At 45.5% G+C, this 19,922-nt stretch overlaps 1 protein-coding gene across 7 annotated transcripts in view; it reads left to right on the forward strand.

Moving 5' to 3' along the window:
- The window catches only part of LOC128695870 (uncharacterized), a 76,209-nt gene that overhangs the window by 33,004 nt on the left and 23,283 nt on the right, over positions 1-19,922 (forward strand). For 6 of the 7 annotated variants that reach the window (XM_053786779.1, XM_053786780.1, XM_070092905.1 and 3 more), the window contains 4 exons: positions 5,327-5,581; positions 6,033-6,273; positions 11,476-11,867; positions 12,422-12,758. In XM_053786779.1, the coding sequence (XP_053642754.1) occupies positions 5,327-5,581; positions 6,033-6,273; positions 11,476-11,867; positions 12,422-12,758 (1,225 nt within the window). Of the gene's footprint in view, positions 1-4,988; positions 5,210-5,326; positions 5,582-6,032; positions 6,274-11,475; positions 11,868-12,421; positions 12,759-19,922 lie in introns of those variants that run through there. The other variant, XM_053786784.2, reaches the window with a different exon arrangement.

A 19,922-nucleotide genomic window follows, 5' to 3' on the forward strand; every position in this document is an offset into this window, starting at 1 on the left:
AGAAAGCACAGAAAGAAGAACGACACACTCCTTTAGACAGGAGGTCGCTACATTTTTTGGGATGGTCAAAGTTGCATGTCCCATTTTTTTCCCCTGTTATTCCATGCTTACAGATGCCCCAAGCATAATATTTGCACAAATTCACCTTTGGTTGAGAATTTTTGGGAGGTGTGTTGTCAATTTCTGCAGGTTCTGGGACTGTACTGTAATCCTCAGTATCCAAGCCAGGGCCACCCCGTCCTGGATTCCATCTACTTTCCCCAGTAGAGGAAGGAGGAGGAGACTCCTCTCCAACATCTGTACTGTGGGCCACAGTCTTGTGCGATGATGGTTGTATATTTACGGTTTTAGATGGTTGTATATTTACTGTTTTTGTGGTGGTTTTGGTAGTGTCCCTAGGAGAGTCTGGGCTGGCAGTAAGGCTGGGGGCTGGGTCTGGGTCGGCACAGGGGCTGGGTCTGGGTCGGCACTGGGGCTGGGGGCTGGGGCTGGGTCTGGGTCAACGGCTGGGCCTGGGCCAGCAGCTGGGCCTGGGCCAGCACCAGCACTGTGGGTATTAGTGCTATGACTGGGGGAGCCTGGGCCAGCACCAGCACTGTGGGTATTAGTGCTATGACTGGGGGAGCCTGGGCCAGCACCAGCACTGTGGGTATTAGTGCTATGACTGGGGGATGGGTCTGGCTTAGCACCATGTGGGTGACTAGATAGTTTCAAGTCATCTGTTGTGGTATGGACATTCTGCATTTTTTGATACACTATCTCTTGCTCCCATGTTTTATATATTTTTGGTAGACTATCCAAGAGGTCATCCTTGTTTTCTTGATTATTTTTATCATTTATTACTCTCCTTAGTACCTTTCTGATACCTGCCCAAAGTTCTACATCTTTATTGCACAACCAGAAGCACCTTGCTAGTTCGAGGTCATTTTTTGAGGCTGTATTTAGTCTAGTACAAGAGATATGGTGTTTGGAAGAGCATAGGTTGCATGTGATTCTGGATTTCCTTCCAAGGATTTTTTTACATGTCCCACAGATATGCTGTCCTGACATCCTGTCTGTATCCTACTACACTCTGTATGCCACGGAAGAAAACTGATTTCCACTTTACCTTTCTCTTGCTGGTGCCAGTAATATGCAAGATGTATTTATACGAACCAAGTTTGCAGTATGTGGGTGGTGGTGTAGAGTGGGTGGTGGGTGTAGGGTGGGTGTGAGCTGGGCAGGACTTGCCCACACTGCCACACTTCACTATTATTTTTTTTGTTTACTATTATTATTATTATTATTATTATTATTCTTTAAATTCCTTTTATGTAGTGCTGTACACTGTTTATCTCAAGGATATACACTGTATTCTTTCAAAATACACTTTTCACTGCTCTATACTGGGATCATTGTTTTATTATTTACACAGCAGCTAGGCTTACGCTAACTTTCCCCTACACTTCTAAGGAAAAGATTATTTCCTGTTTAGTAGAGGTAACGGCTGTATGCTCAATTTATGTATGCTGTGATTCCCTGCACCTCAATGCTACCACCACTCGTTTCATATCTTATGACTATAGTAGTTACTTATCCGTTATTAACACTTCACTGGACCTCTGGCAATAGTTCGCTAGTGCCAGTCGCTTGGAGGTACTGCCATCCAGTAGGTGGTTACCTGGAGGTTACCTGGAGGTTATTCCGGGGATCAACGCCCCCGCGGCCCGGTCCATGACCAGGCCTCCCGATGGATCAGGGCCTGATCAACTAGGCTGTTACTGCTGGCCGCACGCAGTCCGACGTACGAGCCACAGCCCGGCTGATCCGGCACCGACTTTAGGTATCTGTCCAGCTCTCTCTTGAAGGCAGCCAGGGGTTTATTGGCAATTCCCCTAATGCTTGATGGGAGGCTGTTGAACAGTTTTGGGCCCCGGACACTTATGGTGTTTTCTCTTAGTGTACCAATGGCGCCCCTACTTTTTATTGGCGGCATTTTGCATCGCCTGCCCAGTCTTTTACTTTCGTAGGGAGTGATTTCTGTGTGCAGATTTGGGACCATTCCTTCCAAGATTTTCCAAGTGCAGATTATGATATATCTCTCCCTCCTGCGTTCCAACGAGTACAAGTCAAGTGCTTCCAAGCGTAGACAACATCTATCCAGGGAGGTACTGCCATCCAGTAGGTGGTAGACAACATCGATCCAGGGAGGTACTGCCATCCAGTTGGTGGTAGACAACAACTATCCAGGGAGGTACTGCCATCCAGTAGGTGGTAGACAACAACTATCCAGGGAGGTACTGCCATCCAGTAGGTGGTAGACACCATCTATCCAGGGAGGTACTGCCATCCAGTAGGTGGTAGACAACAATATCCAGGGAGGTACTGCCATCCAGTAGGTGGTAGACAACAATATCCAGGGAGGTACTGCCATCCAGTAGGTGGTAGACAACATCTATCCAGGGAGGTACTGCCATCCAGTAGGTGGTAGACAACATCTATCCATGGAGGTACTGCCATCCAGTAGGTGGTAGACAACAATATCCAGGGAGGTACTGCCATCCAGTAGGTGGTAGACAACAACCATCCATGGAGGTACTGCCATCCAGTAGGTGGTAGACAACAACCATCCATGGAGGTACTGCCATCCAGTAGGTGGTAGACAACATCTATCCAGGGAGGTACTGCCATCCAGTTGGTGGTAGACAACAATATCCAGGGAGGTACTGCCATCCAGTAGGTGGTAGACAACAACCATCCATGGAGGTACTGCCATCCAGTAGGTGGTAGACAACAACCATCCATGGAGGTACTGCCATCCAGTAGGTGGTAGACAACAACCATCCATGGAGGTACTGCCATCCAGTAGGTGGTAGACAACAACCATCCATGGAGGTACTGCCATCCAGTAGGTGGTAGACAACAACTATCCATGGAGGTACTGCCATCCAGTAGGTGGTAGACAACACCCATCCATGGAGGTACTGCCATCCAGTAGGTGGTAGACAACAATATCCAGGGAGGTACTGCCATCCAGTAGGTGGTAGACAACAACCATCCATGGAGGTACTGCCATCCAGTGGGTGGTAGACAACAATATCCAGGGAGGTACTGCCATCCAGTAGGTGGTAGACAACAACCATCCATGGAGGTACTGCCATCCAGTAGGTGGTAGACAACAATATCCAGGGAGGTACTGCCATCCAGTAGGTGGTAGACAACAACCATCCATGGAGGTACTGCCATCCAGTAGGTGGTAGACAACAATATCCAGGGAGGTACTGCCATCCAGTAGGTGGTAGACAACAACCATCCATGGAGGTACTGCCATCCAGTAGGTGGTAGACAACAATATCCAGGGAGGTACTGCCATCCAGTAGGTGGTAGACAACAACCATCCATGGAGGTACTGCCATCCAGTAGGTGGTAGACAACAACTATCCATGGAGGTACTGCCATCCAGTAGGTGGTAGACAACAACCATCCATGGAGGTACTGCCATCCAGTAGGTGGTAGACAACAATATCCAGGGAGGTACTGCCATCCAGTAGGTGGTAGACAACAACCATCCATGGAGGTACTGCCATCCAGTAGGTGGTAGACAACACCCATCCATGGAGGTACTGCCATCCAGTAGGTGGTAGACAACAACCATCCATGGAGGTACTGCCATCCAGTAGGTGGTAGACAACAACCATCCATGGAGGTACTGCCATCCAGTAGGTGGTAGACAACAACCATCCATGGAGGTACTGCCATCCAGTAGGTGGTAGACAACACCCATCCATGGAGGTACTGCCATCCAGTAGGTGGTAGACAACAACCATCCATGGAGGTACTGCCATCCAGTAGGTGGTAGACAACACCCATCCATGGAGGTACTGCCATCCAGTAGGTGGTAGACAACAACCATCCATGGAGGTACTGCCATCCAGTAGGTGGTAGACAACAACCATCCATGGAGGTACTGCCATCCAGTAGGTGGTAGACAACACCCATCCATGGAGGTACTGCCATCCAGTAGGTGGTAGACAACACCCATCCATGGAGGTACTGCCATCCAGTAGGTGGTAGACAACAACTATCCATGGAGGTACTGCCATCCAGTAGGTGGTAGACAACACCCATCCATGGAGGTACTGCCATCCAGTAGGTGGTAGACAACACCCATCCATGGAGGTACTGCCATCCAGTAGGTGGTAGACAACAACTATCCAGAGATGTACTACCGTCAGTTGAGTACAAAATGAAAGCCTTTTTTTCACACTTTAATATAACTGATATCAGATCAATCTTACAAACTTCTACTTGTATTCAGCTTACACATGCCTTACTTTCCCTATGTGCTTCTCAGTAGGTCTTATTCCTGTAATATTTCCTTTCCAACCTAGGAGGTCCTGCTTGAGACCTGACCGTGCGGAAGATAATCCTCACAACCATTAACAGATAACACTAGCAGATAAGAGGCAACGCGGGTTGAAGTTCTCTACTACTGACAATCTCGGGAGTGACCTTGCTTTGTCTAGGACACAACTATTAACACTGAGAGTTTTTAATTACTGCTTTTATATTCATGGGGAAACTCTAAACCCATAAGAGTAATTCAGTGTTTGAGAATGGAAGGTAATTTAGCTTGAATGAAGGAAGGGGAAGGGAGCTACAAGGTGCTTCCTTTAAGGATAACGGCTTTTAAGATGCTCTTACTAAGACCTAGAGCGTGTCATTATGGTAAACACCGTGTTCTGTGATTTTTCCTAACGAATAATTTAACAATAAGTAAAAGACACTTATGAGGAGAGGTCGTCATAGGGTTCATTTTAAAAGCATTCCGGATCCCCATCCCGCCATATTGTTACCTGCACACATACATGCGATAAGAGATGTGTTAGCGTGTCGGCTTATTGCGTCACTCTACGTTCGGTCGGCCTCAGTCTGGCACAGTCGTTCTGGGGTCTCCATGGTCAGCGTTTTGCCGTTCATTGCCTCTCCACGTTTTGTTCCACCTCTTGGATCATTCCTGGCTTATTATTCTAAGTGGTATTTTAGCGTAACACCCGAAATGCTCTCTGCTTACATTAATTAATAGTGGAAGGTTTATGATACGAAATCTTGAAGTGGAGGTGATCCTGATACGTGTATTATAATTGGATAGCTTGGGTTGGTAGTGCATCTACACGAGTGACCTACGATGTGGGCCTCTGAATATTGCGATTTACTGACATACTCTGTGGTGAGTTTCTGTATTTAACGGATTTGTTTTATTTTTTGTAATTAGCGTTTATGCGATAATTTTATCTAACGCTGTCCTAAACCAGTCGATTAATTAGATGTTTTTCTTTCGACACAGTCGAATGAATGGGACGCGGACGAGCTGCTGCGATCGGTTCTTAACGGCAGTGACATGTCATCTGGACTGGACAACCCCAGCCTGGGTGGTCTTAGCTCCCTGGAGTCCTCGGCGACCACACTGGCGACTCCCACGCTGGAAGCTCCGGATGATATGGACTCCCTAGAGAACTTGGTCGGACTCCCTTTCCACGCTGTCCTCGACTCCGGAGCCTCTGACTCCGGCATGTCCAGTGATTCTTCCCTTGATCAACAGGTAAGGCATTAGCACATAACAGTGAGAAACCACTTGAACAAAAAACTGAAACACAGGTAAGAGATCTATATATTTCGTCCTCAGAGATTATTCAGGCTGATAAATACAGTTCTTTCATACCTGTTCCGTTTTACTGTAAGTGGTTTATCACTATTTCACGATCAGAGTTTATATCACTTAATGTCAGCATATCAAGTGTTTTATCACAAGATTTTTAGTTCGTGTGTTTAATATTAGCAATGCCTAATGGAAGACTAATAATTTATCGTTATATTTTATAGAAACCATAAAACTCCTTTGCTGTGGGTATATTTCCAGGTGAAATATGTACCATAGTTACCTTATCTAAGAAGATAAATATTTTTTGTTCCTCAGTGTAAAACTGGAAACGTATTGAACCTCAAAACCTCTACTGGGCAGCCTTTAATGCGTGTTGCATCATCTTGCACAGTTGTCGCCGTTGTCTGGGTACTCCGTGTCGTCTCCTGGTCCCCTGGGTGAGATGAATCTGGGTATGGAGTTATCCTCGCCGGAGCAGGGTCTGGACACCACCTCTGATGTGTCGTCCAATAGTGACCTGGGTTCACTGGGCTCTCTGGGCTCCACCTCCCCTCACAGCACAACCTTCATGGCATCTCCATACAGCCCTGAAACCATCCTGGGTATCGACGACTTCATTCATACTGATTCAGGTAAGATTTTTATGGGAAATGAAACATCAGATGTTAATTTTACTATCAAGGTAAATACTTCATCATATTCATTACTAGTTGTCAGCTGTTTAATAAATAGATAATTCAGATTGAAGACGATTCACGAACCGGTGGCTTTATCAATTCTGTACAGAGGTTAATGGAAGGTGTTGAAACTGAACACAGTAGAAGAGAAGGTAATCAGTTTCTAAGCCTTCATGGTGTTCATCACTGTAGTCCTGATAAAGCCACTTGTTGGCGAAACCTCTTCGGAATAGATACCCAGATGTTTCTCATGTCTTATTCATCAATTGGTGGGTATTGTATTCCATTACTGCTACCAAGATAATTCGTACCTCAGTGTTTTTTTCCTCTTTGGGATTGTATAGCATCTGCCGTTTATTAAGTACAGTTCTTTGAAATAATTGTTCTGGGAGTACTAAGGAGGCAAATGTATACTGAGTGACAGCATGTCAGTGAACGGAGGGTCGAGCTTTCAGAATATCTTGTTCTAAATGACCTACGCGCGTTTACTGCATATGAATAAACAAAATAATGAGTACCGAGGTTTAAAAAGACTATTGAAATTGAAGAGATTAAAATTGACCTTGGGTGTATGTTTACTGTAACTGAGTTTGGGCGGGCTTTCCGTCTTTTTCCCGGGCTGACTAGTCTCAACATCCCGATGACTGTCCTATCCACTCGTATTTTTTTTTTTTACACAGTTTTACACAGGGTCTCTCTCTCTCTCTCTCTCTCTGTTCTACACTGAAACTGTGCACACGTTATACATAAAATCATCAAGTGTTAATATTTGTGGAGATATATGTTTTGAATGTTTTTTTTTCTCGAGGATGTGTCGAACATGATTAGAATTTCATGTGTATAAATAACAAAAAGGCACAATACCGTGACTGGAACGATACACAAATAACCCGCACATAAATAAATAACAAAAAGGCACAATACCGTGACTGGAACGATACACAAATAACCCGCACATAAAAGACAGAAGCTTACGACGACGTTTCGGTCCGACTTGGACCATTGACAAAGTCACACTAACAGAGGAGGAGCAGTACTACTTCCTCTTCTTCTTCTACTACATCTACTGATGAAATTAGACACATGTGCGGCGTCTGGTTGTCTTTGTTGTGGACGTTTCGCCATCCAGTGGCTGGCTGGATGGCGAAACGTCTACGGTGGGGATGCCCGGGTGTTGTGCATGTGTCATTTCATCCTGTCGGTATTATTTACAATTCTTGTACTACTACCACCACTACTACTACCACTACTACTACCTCCACCTCTTCCTGCCTATATATAGCCGTCCTGCTCCTCCTCTGTTAGTGTGACTTTGTCAATGGTCCAAGTCGGACCGAAACGTCGTCGTAAGCTTCTGTCTTTTATGTGCGGGTTATTTGTGTAACCCGCACATAAAAGACAGAAGCTTACGACGACGTTTCGGTCCGACTTGGACCATTGACAAAGTCAATGGTGTGTGTTTCATGTGTATGAATGGTTGAGAGTATGGCGAGGTGTGGCAGCCGTGAGGTGCAGGCGGTATGATGACATCACCAGATACAAGGGGAAATACGTACCATACTCTGTCTGGAATTTCTATTTACATAGGAAAGACAGAGTTGAAGCCGTCTACCGAGGACTAGCTACACTGTGCTTACCTCTTCTACATACAAAATATCCTATCTACATAATTGCAGGCTTTTTTTTCCTTGTATGGCCTAAACAAACCTATCGTTAGAACACTGATGTACCTTGGAAAACAAATATTATATTAGAATGTGGGTAATACTGCAAAAATATCTTATATCCAACCACACTTTTGATTACATATTTTATACCCTTCTTATGATGTGATATTTTTGACTATGGACTGGTAGGCCAGCGAAAACCCTCCTTCAAATGACCAAAGCTCCAGCAAGTGGGTTATCATGTGACTGAAACCCACACCAGAATAAATTTTCCCACTTCCACTACATCTCCTCCTGAAGTTTGTTGGTTCTCGGTGTGTTTATAAATGGTGTGTAAGTATTTGTGTGGTGTGGAGAGGGGGGGGGGAAGAATTAAAGGATTTCATTTAACTTGGATAACCCAGGTTAACCAGGAAAGCCACCGTGTATGGAGTATTTTCATTGGGGCTCCTTGATTCTCTTCCCCAGGATGTGACTAGCAATTGTCAGATACCCAGGTACCTACTTATTGTTAGTTGAGCAGAGGAACCACGTGTAAGGAAACATGCCCAACGTTTTCGAACCTGGGTTCTTCAAATGTGAGCCGAAGAGGCTCCCAGTATTAGATGGTGTAGTAGTGTTGTGGTATATGTTTGGAAGTGGGTGTTGTGGCAGTATTGTGGTGTGTGGGTGTATGTAGTGTGGCAGTATTGTGGTGTGTGGGGGTATGTAATGTGGCAGTGTTGTGTGTGGTTGGGTATGTAGTGTGACAGTATTGTGGTGTGTGGGGGTATGTAGTGTGGCAGTGTTGTGGTGTGTGGGGGTATGTAGTGTGGTAGTGTTGTGGTGTGTGGGGGTATGTAGTGTGGTAGTGTTGTGGTGTGTAGGGGGTATATAGTGTGGCAGTGTTGTGGTGTGTTGGGGTATGTAGTGTGGCAGTATTGTGGTGTGTGGGGGTATATAGTGTGGCAGTGTTGTGGTGTGTGGGGGTATGTAGTGTGGCAGTGTTGTGGTGTGTGGAGGGTATGTAGTGTGGCAGTGTTGTGGTGTGTGGGGGGTATGTAGTGTGGCAGTGTTGTGCTGTGTGGGGGGTATGTTGTGTGGCAGTGTTGTGGTGTGTGGGGGGTATGTTGTGTGGCAGTGTTGTGGTGTATGGGGGTATGTAGTGTGGCAGTGTTGGTTTGTGTGGGGGGTATGTAGTGTGGCAGTATTGTGGTGTGGGGGGGTATATAGTGTGGCAGTGTTGTGGTGTGTTGGGGTATGTAGTGTGCAAGTGTTGTGGTGTGTGGGGGTATATAGTGTGGCAGTGTTGTGTGTGGGGGTATGTAGTGTGGCAGTGTTGTGGTGTGTGGGGGGTATGTAGTGTGGCAGTTGTGGTGTGTGGGGGGTATGTTGTGTGGCAGTGTTGTGGTGTATGGGGGGTATGTAGTGTGGCAGTGTTGGTTTGTGTGGGGGGTATGTGTGGCAGTGTTGTGGTGTGTGGGGGTATGTAGTGTGGCAGTGTTGTGGTGTGTGGGGGTATGTAGTGTGGCAGTGTTGTAGTGTGTGGAAGGGGGGAACTATGTAGTGTGGCAGTGTTGTAGTGTGTGGAAGGGGGGAACTATGTAGTGTGGCAGTGTTGTGGTGTGTGGAAGGGGGGAACTATGTAGTGTGGCAGTGTTGTGGTGTGTGGGGGTATATAGTGTGGCAGTGTTGTTGTGTGTGGGGGGTATGTAGTGTGGCAGTGTTGTGGTGTGTGGGGGTATGTAGTGTGGCAGTGTTGTGGTGTGTGGGGGGTATGTAGTGTGGCAGTTGTGGTGTGTGGGGGGTATGTTGTGTGGCAGTGTTGTGGTGTATGGGGGGTATGTAGTGTGGCAGTGTTGGTTTGTGTGGGGGGTATGTGTGGCAGTATTGTGGTGTGTGGGGGTATGTAGTGTGGCAGTGTTGTGGTGTGTGGGGGTATGTAGTGTGGCAGTGTTGTAGTGTGTGGAAGGGGGGAACTATGTAGTGTGGCAGTGTTGTGGTGTGTGGAAGGGGGGGACTATGTAGTGTTGTGGTGTGTGGAAGGGGGGACTATGTAGTGTGGCAGTGTTGTGGTGTGTGGAAGGGGGGGACTATGTAGTGTGGCAGTGTTGTGGTGGTTGTGGGAGTATGACCACCTGACTATCACATGAGGCAGGCTGCTGGCGTCAATACAAGGACATTAGTGCTCTACTAGAGTAGTCCTCGGGTGCACACCAACCCATTCTCATTTTACCACGTCAGTTATTTGACGTGGTCCTCAGCGTCAGTTTCTCAAAGCTTCTATTTTTCCTCGTGCTGTTTACCAAATCAGAATTTAGGTTGAAGTTTGTGTAGGTTAGTTTACATGATACTATTAAAGTGTTTACTTAGTCACAAGCAAATTTAAAACAGGCATAGATGAGTTTTACAACGAGGGAGCCCGAGGAAAAATAGGAGCATGCATAAGCATAATCATAGGGGAGCGCTAAACCCGTAGGATTATACAGCGCATGTGGGTGGGATGGAAGGTATTCAGACTCAATTCAGGGAACCGGAGCACAGATCCAATTCCCTGGATCAAGAGCCCCTCACCAGCGTCAAGGAACCTCCCTTGAGGGGAGGAAAAATAGGAAACGTTGACTTTTGAACGTTGTTGTGTGAGAACGGGCTGGCACCCCCATCGTACACTCACCACCTCAGGCTGACACATCACTGCCTCTTGTATTTACCTGGAGGCCATTCCGGGGATCAACGCCCCCGCGGCCCGGTCCATGACCAGGCCTCCTGGTGCATCAGGGCCTGATCAACGAGGCTGTTACTGCTGGCCGCACGTAATCCAACGTACGAACCACAGCCCGGGTGATCTGGCACTGTCTTTAGGTATTTGTCCAGCTCCCTCTCGAAGACAACCAGAGGTCTATTGGTAATTCCCCTTATGGCTGGTGGGAGGCTGTTGAACAGTCTTGGGCCCCGGACACTTATGCAGTACATCTTGTGTAACAGTAGGACAAGGAATGAAACAGGTTTATGGACATGTATAACACAGAAGCAGTATGAATTGGATCGAACCTGATTATCTCTGATTCCCTTAGATATTGTATGACCCTTACTGGTTTAGCCTGTCTCCTCACCCCTCACGAATGTAATAATGTAAAACACTAACATTGGTACAATGTGCTGCATGGTTCCGAGTTTTACTATAAAAAAAATTACAAAAAATGTAATTGTGACCAGTCAAAAATATATTCATGCAGTCTGGAACATTGTTTCTTTTTTCATTGTTACTTCTCCCCTCAAGGGAGGTTCCTTGACGCTGGTGAGGGGCTCTTGATCTTGGGAATTGGATCTGTGCTCCAGTTTCCTGAATTAGGTTTAAATGCCTTCCGTCCCCCCACAGGCGCTGTATAATCCCTACGGGTTTAGCGCTCCTCCACAATAATAATAATAATCAGTGTTAACTCTACAGTATGTAATGGTGTCATGTATTTTACATGTATATAGGTTCTTATTATGTGTACCATGTGTCCAGGATTCTCGTCGCCAGTGCCACAGGTAGTGCCTGACCCTGTATGCCCCCCAACTGCCAGCGTGGCGGCACCCATCGTCACCTCCACGCCCACTTTCATCACCAGACCCATCTTCAGTGCTAAGGAAACCTCCGTGTCGATGCCCACTACGGTGTCTGTGGTGGCTTCCTCCGTGTCGACGCCGGTGACTACGGTGAGTCCTCCGGTACTGAAGACAGTAACGGTGACGGCACCAGCCAGTACTGTGAGCACGGTGGGGGGCCAGACCATCGTAGTGACGCAGGCTAGCAAGGGCACTCCCAGCACCCACCTGGTGCGCAGCAGCACCATTCTCAAGTCCAATCAGACCTCTCGGTCCATCCTCCTTCCCGTTACTGTCAAGGACCTCAACCAGGTGCGTGTTGATATTTGCTGCACGTGTTCAAGTCACTGTGTTGTGATTACTGGTTATATTACACGGGTGTGGTTACTCTATCATGCATGTTCTGTAATGTTCCATTGTTGTGCTTACTGACCATAAGGCCGTATGTTACATGATGGAAGGAAAAATGGAGAAATCCAGAAGTGAGGTCAGGTAGGTAAGGCATAGACTTCTAGCCTGACCTCAGTGATTATGGCTCTCCTTTTTGACTTGTTTGCTACTTGATAATGGTCCAAATTGGATTAGTCGAGGACTGGGCTAAGACTTAAAAGTAATGGCTGCAGGATGAAAATTTATTTTGTACTTAAACATGTTGCTTGCTTCTTCATCTATTATCATAAATAAAACTTGAGAAATTCGACTTCAAGCTGAGTGTTTATTCTAAAATTACTTTTATCCAATTTCCAATACAGATCAAGCACTGATGTGCCGTATCTTGACAATGTTATATAAACAAGTTATTATTATCAAAACGAAACAACTCACCAGGGTCATACAGCTATATAAACAAATATTGTGTACGTCAGGTACGGACCATCAAGATCATCAGCACTGGCGGAAATGGCGGTGTGGGCGGACGTGGTGTCCGCACTGTGGTGTCCACTGTGCGGACCCCCAGCACTACCACCACTCTCAACAACCAGTCCATCCGCAATGCTCTTCTGGGTGCCGTCAGGAGCCAGGAGACCAAGTCACTGCTCAAGGGCGGTGCCTCGACCGTGCTGAGCACAGCTAGGAGTACAACTGCCATTTCCAGCACTCACTCGTCGCCCACACGTATTAAAGTGGAACCTCAGGAAGATGATGACGACGATGACGACGATGATCAGCCACACACGGCGTTTCAACAGTTGACGCTGTCTGGTAAGTACCTGTTTACTCACACCCATGTACATGTTCTTCTGTTTCCAGTGAGAGGGTAAGTACGTACAAAAAGGCACTTCCCCACACACTTGTATACTTGAGCTTTGTGTGTGTGTGTGTGTGTGTGTGTGTGTGTGTGTGTGTGTGTGTGTGTGTGTGTGTGTGTGTGTGTGTGTGTGTGTGTGTGTGTGTGTGTGTGTTCAGCTTGAATACTGAATTGGCTTATTAGTCTTAGCGCTCAGAATTTTTTCATTTTTTCATTTCTTCTTACACTTAGTATTAAAGTTACTAGATTTACTGGTAATATTGGTTTCCTCCTCGAGACTTGGCCTTAAAGGTCAAAACTAAAAAGAAATCTTAAGTGAGGTGTGGGAAGAGGTCAGGTAGGTGTGTCATGACTAATTCAGGTGACATTGTCCAGGCAGGTTGACCTATGATCAAGGTCACACCAGCCATTCAGGGAGGTGCTACCGATCTGAATGTGAAACAGAAGTATGTCAAACGTTTTGCACTCTAGCTAGTTGAGCAGGGGTGTAAAGAAACTTGCCCATGTGTTTCTCAGTGGTAGGCAGTGAAACTCGAAACCTTGCGATTGTGAGTAGCATGCTTTAACTAGTGGGCATCCTTGCTCCTTGCTGGATTCCCTTCAAGTCGGGTGCCTCGAGGTTGCTAAAGATCTCTTGATCCAAGAAACAGGAGCTACTATCCTAGGATGAAACCTTATCACATCTCATTACCCAGGCGCTGTATAGCCCTTACGAATTTAGAGCTAGCTCACTAATAAAATAATCCACGGTGGATTGACTTTCCAAGAAGCAATCGCTGGATGGGAGGCGTAGTTATGTCATGGGGAAACGCCAAACCCGTAAGGATTATTGGGTACCCGAGACATAGGAAGTAATCAGGTTTAAGAGGACGGTAGCTCCAGTTCCTTGAATCAAGAGACCTTTAGCATCAAGGTACACCCCCCTTCTCTTAAAAGGAGTAGTACTTGTTATTCCTCTTCGCTTCTTGTTGCCTCAATTTAGTCGCCGTGATGGCTGTAACTGTCTATTAGTCTTGTCTTTGTCTTGACGTTGTTTCGTATTCAGACGTGTGTTTTTCTTTTTATACGTTCATGATTGTGTAGGGATGTCTTTCGTCTAGAGTTTTTGATCTGGAGTTTAGTGTTGTGTTTGGGTTGACTGGTGGGAGTGTAAACACTAGCCGAGCATTGTAAAGGTCAGTGCTTCTTTGGGATGGTTATTCACCTCCCCCCCCCCTCCATCTCCAGATAATACTTTAACAGATGAGAATATTTATTATACGACGTTCCCCCCCCCCCCCGAATGGTGCTTAATAAATTATATGATGAAACACTATTTGTCCCTTCATTTAAGTGTCTTTTTCGATTACTACTCTTCAGTCAACACCCTCGTCTACCAACTTCCCGGCGTACCCCAGTTACTCTTCCCCCCCCCCGTCCTTACTACTACCACTACCAGCATTACCTCTGCTACTGCTACTCCACTTCTTCCTCTCTCTGTCCCGTCCCTGCCACACTTTTCTGTATATATACTGGCTTCCTGACCATCCTGTGTCATCGTGACTTGCAACTGGTCCAAGTCTTACCGAAACGTCTCTCTTGTGCGAGTTTTGTGTATTGTAACCTTGTTCCCTCTCACCTTTATTTCTAGATGCCCAATCATTGACCCTTCGCTGCTAAATAGTGTCTCAAAGGCCGAGATATACACACAATTTATTCCAACTGCTTTTGTTTTTTTCGTTTTAGTGCCTAGTGCAATGGTCTTTTGTATATTCATAAGTTCTTGTATATTTCTTAAACTATGACTTTTATAAACCCTGGGTAAATTGTTTTGGTATCGCTTTCCCTTGTTACTTTCACTTGTTATAGTAGCTCTCGAGTTTTCTCATGTTGCTTCTTGAATCTGTTATTCTAGTCCTTTCATTCTTCTGCATCAGCAAGAGGTATATACATTTGAAGTTAAGCGGAGTATTGGTAAAAGGTCATCGGGGTCACTGCTTCCACAGACTCCTTATTGGTCTGCCTTCGTCCACCTTATTCACCCTCACCGGTAGCTTCACCTTTACTCTTTCTCCCCTCCCCCTTACCCATCCTATCCCCTCCTCTTCCCCCCCTCTCTCTCTCTTTTTACACATGGTTTGACAAGGTTAGGTTAAGGATCCCTGGCTTTATTGACAAGCTATTTACAGGTTAAGGATTCCTATCTTTATTGACAAGCTAAGAGCTGTTACCTTCATCAGCTCATCTGAAAACATTTTTGTTATGAAACATACAAATAGGGAACAGGATGAAGTTGGAGCCATCTGTGGGCCAGCATTTTCATTTGATCAACTGACTTTATCTTGTTGACATCATAATGCTGTACGAATGTGTTCCAAACTCGAGTCATCCTGGGGATCAATGATCTCAAATGAAGTGACGTTCTGGAGAAGGGTACAGCCAGTGAAGTTGCTGCTATCTGCCTCTCTCTCTCTCTCTCTCTCTCTCTCTCTCTCTCTCTCTCTCTCTCTCTCTCTCTCAATTCAAGATCGCTAATGCAGTGACGTCTTTGAGAAATACAACGCAGTTGCTGGAGTCTGTCCATTTTGTCTTCTGGGTGTCCATGAGGTTGAGCCAAGTAAGCTTGAGAACATAGCTCCTTAGGAAATTGATCACGGCGTTGTTAAGGTCGGGCTCGTAATCCTGACAACCGTTGATGATCCAGAGAAGCTCTGTGAAATATATACTGAGGGATAGTATAACTAGGATGAGTATAAGTAACAGATCATTGTCGTCACGCCTGTCTATGAAAATACCTCTGGTGGGTTGACAGGTCTTGCCAGGCCGGGGTCCAGTTTCAAGGTGACTCGCCTTCTGCACTCCTCTTATTTGGTAGGAAATCACGTTATTTTATTCATGGGAAGCGCTAAACCCGTTGAAGAATGGAAGGTAATCAGGTTCGATCCTGTTTGATAGCTTTATGTGGGTTGGACAATATATGAGTGGTTGTGAGATGAACCTGCCTAACTTGGGTTAATAGCCTGCTGCATTCTTCCTTCATTCTTTTTTTTTTTAAGGAAGGGGGCGGGTAGCCCTAATTTTTTGTGGCTAGAGACAAGGGCAAACACTAAGGACATTTTATTATACATAACCCGCACATAGGAGAAACCTATGACGACGTTTCGCTCCGACTTATACCATTAACTAGTCACATTTTATTACGGAAACATTCGCTCTTGGGACCTTTTTCACTCCATATCATAATAAAATGTCTATAAGCATTTGCTCATGTGTCTTGAACCGCAACTTGTTGCTATTATATACCAGGTTTTCTCCAATTCCTCGGAAAAGGAGCCCTTCACTTGCTTCAAGATTCCCTAGGAAAGGAAGTGGTGGTGGGGGAAGCAGTCATCCAAGGACATGGGGTATTTTATTTCTCAAATCTTATCGTGACGCGTTTCATGATGGCCCCCGACAACATTGACACAGTTCGTATAGCAAGCCACGCAGGTAGACACTATTCTTGGCCAAAAAAAAAAAAAACTGTCAGTAATGTAAGATTCTTGACAGCTGATTTTTATGGTTATATCTCTGGCAAGATAGTGATGGAGTGATTGATGATGAAAGTATTTCTTCGTTTTCGGGTCACCTTGCCTCGGTGGGAAACGGCCTATGTGTTAATAAAACATAATCTTCAGTTGATTTTTTCCATTTACATCTTGTCAGTTTTAATGTGACTTGTCTTCATGATTTGAAATTCGTGTCGATTTTGACCAAGAACCGCCAGCTATTGGAGCCCACTCTTCCTGATATCTATAAGGGCTCTTAATCCAAGGAATTTGAGCTACACTCGTCTTTCACCGTTTTGTTTCCTTCTCAGTAAGAGATGGGTCAGTGTGGGAATTTCCTCTGTTTACCCACATGCTGTGGAAATACCTTTTTTGAATAAAGAAAAACTGCTGATGCCTCATCCAAGCCTCGTGTTAAGCATCAGCTGCATCAAGGCAGTGGTAGCCAACCCGAGGCTTGTCGCGTATACTATACTGTCGATGAAAAGTGCATGGCATGAGTGGGTATATGACAGATATGTAAAAGTGGACAGGTGTAAAGAAGATGTAATTAGTGCTGAAGATATCTGAATAACGCAGAACTTAAAACAGAAGAGATAAGTTCATAATTTAGAATTTAAAGAGAATATAAGAAAATATTGGTTTGTTAGTTGGAGATGAGTAAAACAAAAAAGCTCGTGATATAATTAAAACGAGTGATTTATGAAGAGCTTTAAGAGTGAAGAATAAAGTCGCAGTGCCGTGGCTGGAACAATTCGCAAAAACCAATACCTAGGAGGGCTGCCTAGCATGAGCAGCAAATTTATTGCAGTGCTCAGACCCTTGGGTTTTTTGAATTCTTATTGGTCAGTATCAAACCCATTCCCACAATTTTACCAAGTGTATGAAAATGCTTGAAGAAATGATGTACGCCTCTGAGTGACCCGCGCTGCCAGAGGTAAGTAACCCTTGTTGTGTTAATGGTATACGATACTGACAGGTTGATGAATGAGACATTGTGCAACACCTGGATGAAGGACTGATGACTCCTTCAAGGCTGAGGGCCTGATTACCTCATCTCCCACTGTCTCCATTATGTAATCGCTGTATCGATTTGAAAAATCACAAGCACTCCTAACATCGTCATAATAAACATATCCAGCTGTTGGTGAACGAGGCGCTTGTGCAGCGCTTGGGTATTTTTATTTTGGAAAAGTTTCGCCATCCAGTGGCTTCATCAGTCCATTGCAGACAAAAATTGTGGAAAATGAAACGTTTAAGGTGACCAGTCTCTCCGCCTGGAGATGTTTAACCAGTTCATCAGTGTTGATATAACTGTAGTTATATTAACACTGATGAACTGAACACATTGTCTCCATGCTGAGAGGGACTGATACCTCAAACATCTCATATTCCACCGTTCTTTACTGTACTGCACTGCTGAAGCCACTGGCCGGCAGAATTTTTCCACAATAAAGATACCCAAGTGTGGGTTTTCTAAACCATTTATATCATAATGCCTAATTATTGCATATGCAACCCTGCTTTTCATTTTTAATTTCATTCCTGTCGGGTAATTGTACGGAAATGTAGGCTAATATAAACCATACCCCGGCTGGGATTGAACCCGCGGTCAGAGAGTCTCAAAACTCCAGACCGTCGCGTTAGCCACTAGACCAGCTAGCCACATGGTTTGTTTGCAATCGTGTCATTACGATTTCGTGAGTCATGTTGACGGCAGTGAAGGGACTTGAGCTAGAGTTCGTCACGGCCACGCTAACTGGAGATTCGTCTGTAAAAACTTGCATTTGTGGTCACAGTGGTGCCTGTGCTAACCTTCCTATGGTGTAGAAATATACCTAGTTGGACGAATCTTATTGTGGCTAGCTGGTCTAGTGGCTAACGCGACGGTCTGGAGTTTTGAGACTCTCTGACCGCGGGTTCAATCCCAGCCGGGGTATGGTTTGTTTGCAATCATGTCATTACGATTTCGTGAGTTAGGCTAATATACGTTAACCTAGCCAGGCCTAATCTACCTCATCATAACCTAACTTATTTTATCCTAACCTAACCGATAAGAATGAATATTATAGTTTCTCCACGATTTCGTGCGCGCCGGCATGCATGATGGGTAATCCGTGTGGAACTGGAGCCCCAAATTGGAGAACAGCCAGCACCATTACTCATGACCAAGGTGTTCCATTTGGTACACAGCTGACAAGTTTCTCATCTATAAGCTGTTTTTCATCAGCAGGGATGTGATGCCCAAGTCTGATTGTGTGCATCAACAGCCTACCTGACCAGGGCCATTAACCTGGGCGGTGATGCAGAACTTGTCACCGAGGAGATGAAGACGAGTCTTGTAGTCTTATAAGCCAGCGTCCGCAAACGGTTTATATATACCGTAATTGTCTTTTCAGGTAGGTCAGTCATGATTGGATCGAGGGCAGAAACGGAGTTGTGCGTGAGAAAGTTAGGTGTGTGTGTGTGTGATAAGCTACGAGGAGCTTATCACATTCCCCTCTGTATGCTGGATTACCTCACTAAATATTTCCTGAATTTGTCAGCAGCGCATGTGAATCGCAACACGCTGTGTTACCAGCTGTAAAAATAATTATTTTTATACTTGAAAGAAAAGCAGGTATGAAGGCGTCATTTTCGATCTGTGGATGCGGTGTGCAGTTCATGTTTACGTACTAGAATACTAGCGAGAAGTTAGTCATCTTGTGTAGATTATGAAAAAGCCAGTACACCTACACGCTCAGTGTGACCCACACTGCTGTCTACGTGTCCTTGATATACTAGTGTAGAGTACATGAGTTAGACCAGGTGTATAAGTGAGGCTTTGAGTGACGCACTGTATTATCTTATCTACCAGTAACCATCCCATCTTCTCCACTTCAGATTAGGTAACTAATCGTCCAGGCAGCTGAAGAATATCTAAGTATATCCTAATGTTTTCGTAATAAGGATTTCCTGAAGTAAAGCCAAAATAGCATTTCCTGTTCGTTTCTGGAGAGGCTGGGTCAAACAACGGCACCTGGCGGGCCTTTGAAAAGATAGGTCTTGTTCGTCTTGGCGATCTTGACTGACAGTTGTGCCAACCTAAATAGGTCTGCTCTATGTGGCAGTCTGGCCTGACAGTGGTGTCAGCCCTAGATAGTTGGAATTGTCTGCCGTGGCGGTCTGGTCTGACAACGGTACTTAGCGGGCCCCTGGATGGATTTGCTCGTTGGGATGGAGGCGCCATAGTTACCTGTGACCAGTTTCGAGATTTATCCCTTCGCAGCTGGGCCTGAGACTAGGTTGTTACTGTCCAAGACCTAGGTAGTCAAACCATACCCCCGGCCGGGATTGAACCCGCGGTCATAGAGTCTCGAAACTCCAGCCCGTCGCGTTAGCCACTAGACCAGCTAGCCACAATAAGATTCATCCAACTAGGTATATTTCTACACCATAGGAAAGTTAGCACAGGCACCTCTGTGACCACAAATGCAAGTTTTTACAGACGAATCTCCAGCTAGCGTGGCCGTGACGGCCACGCTAGCTGGAGATTCGTCTGTAAAAACTTGCATTTGTGGTCACAGAGGTGCCTGTGCTAACTTTCCTATG

The sequence above is a fragment of the Cherax quadricarinatus genome, chromosome 41, assembly GCF_038502225.1.
Source record: "Cherax quadricarinatus isolate ZL_2023a chromosome 41, ASM3850222v1, whole genome shotgun sequence".
Lineage (NCBI taxonomy): Eukaryota > Metazoa > Arthropoda > Malacostraca > Decapoda > Parastacidae > Cherax > Cherax quadricarinatus.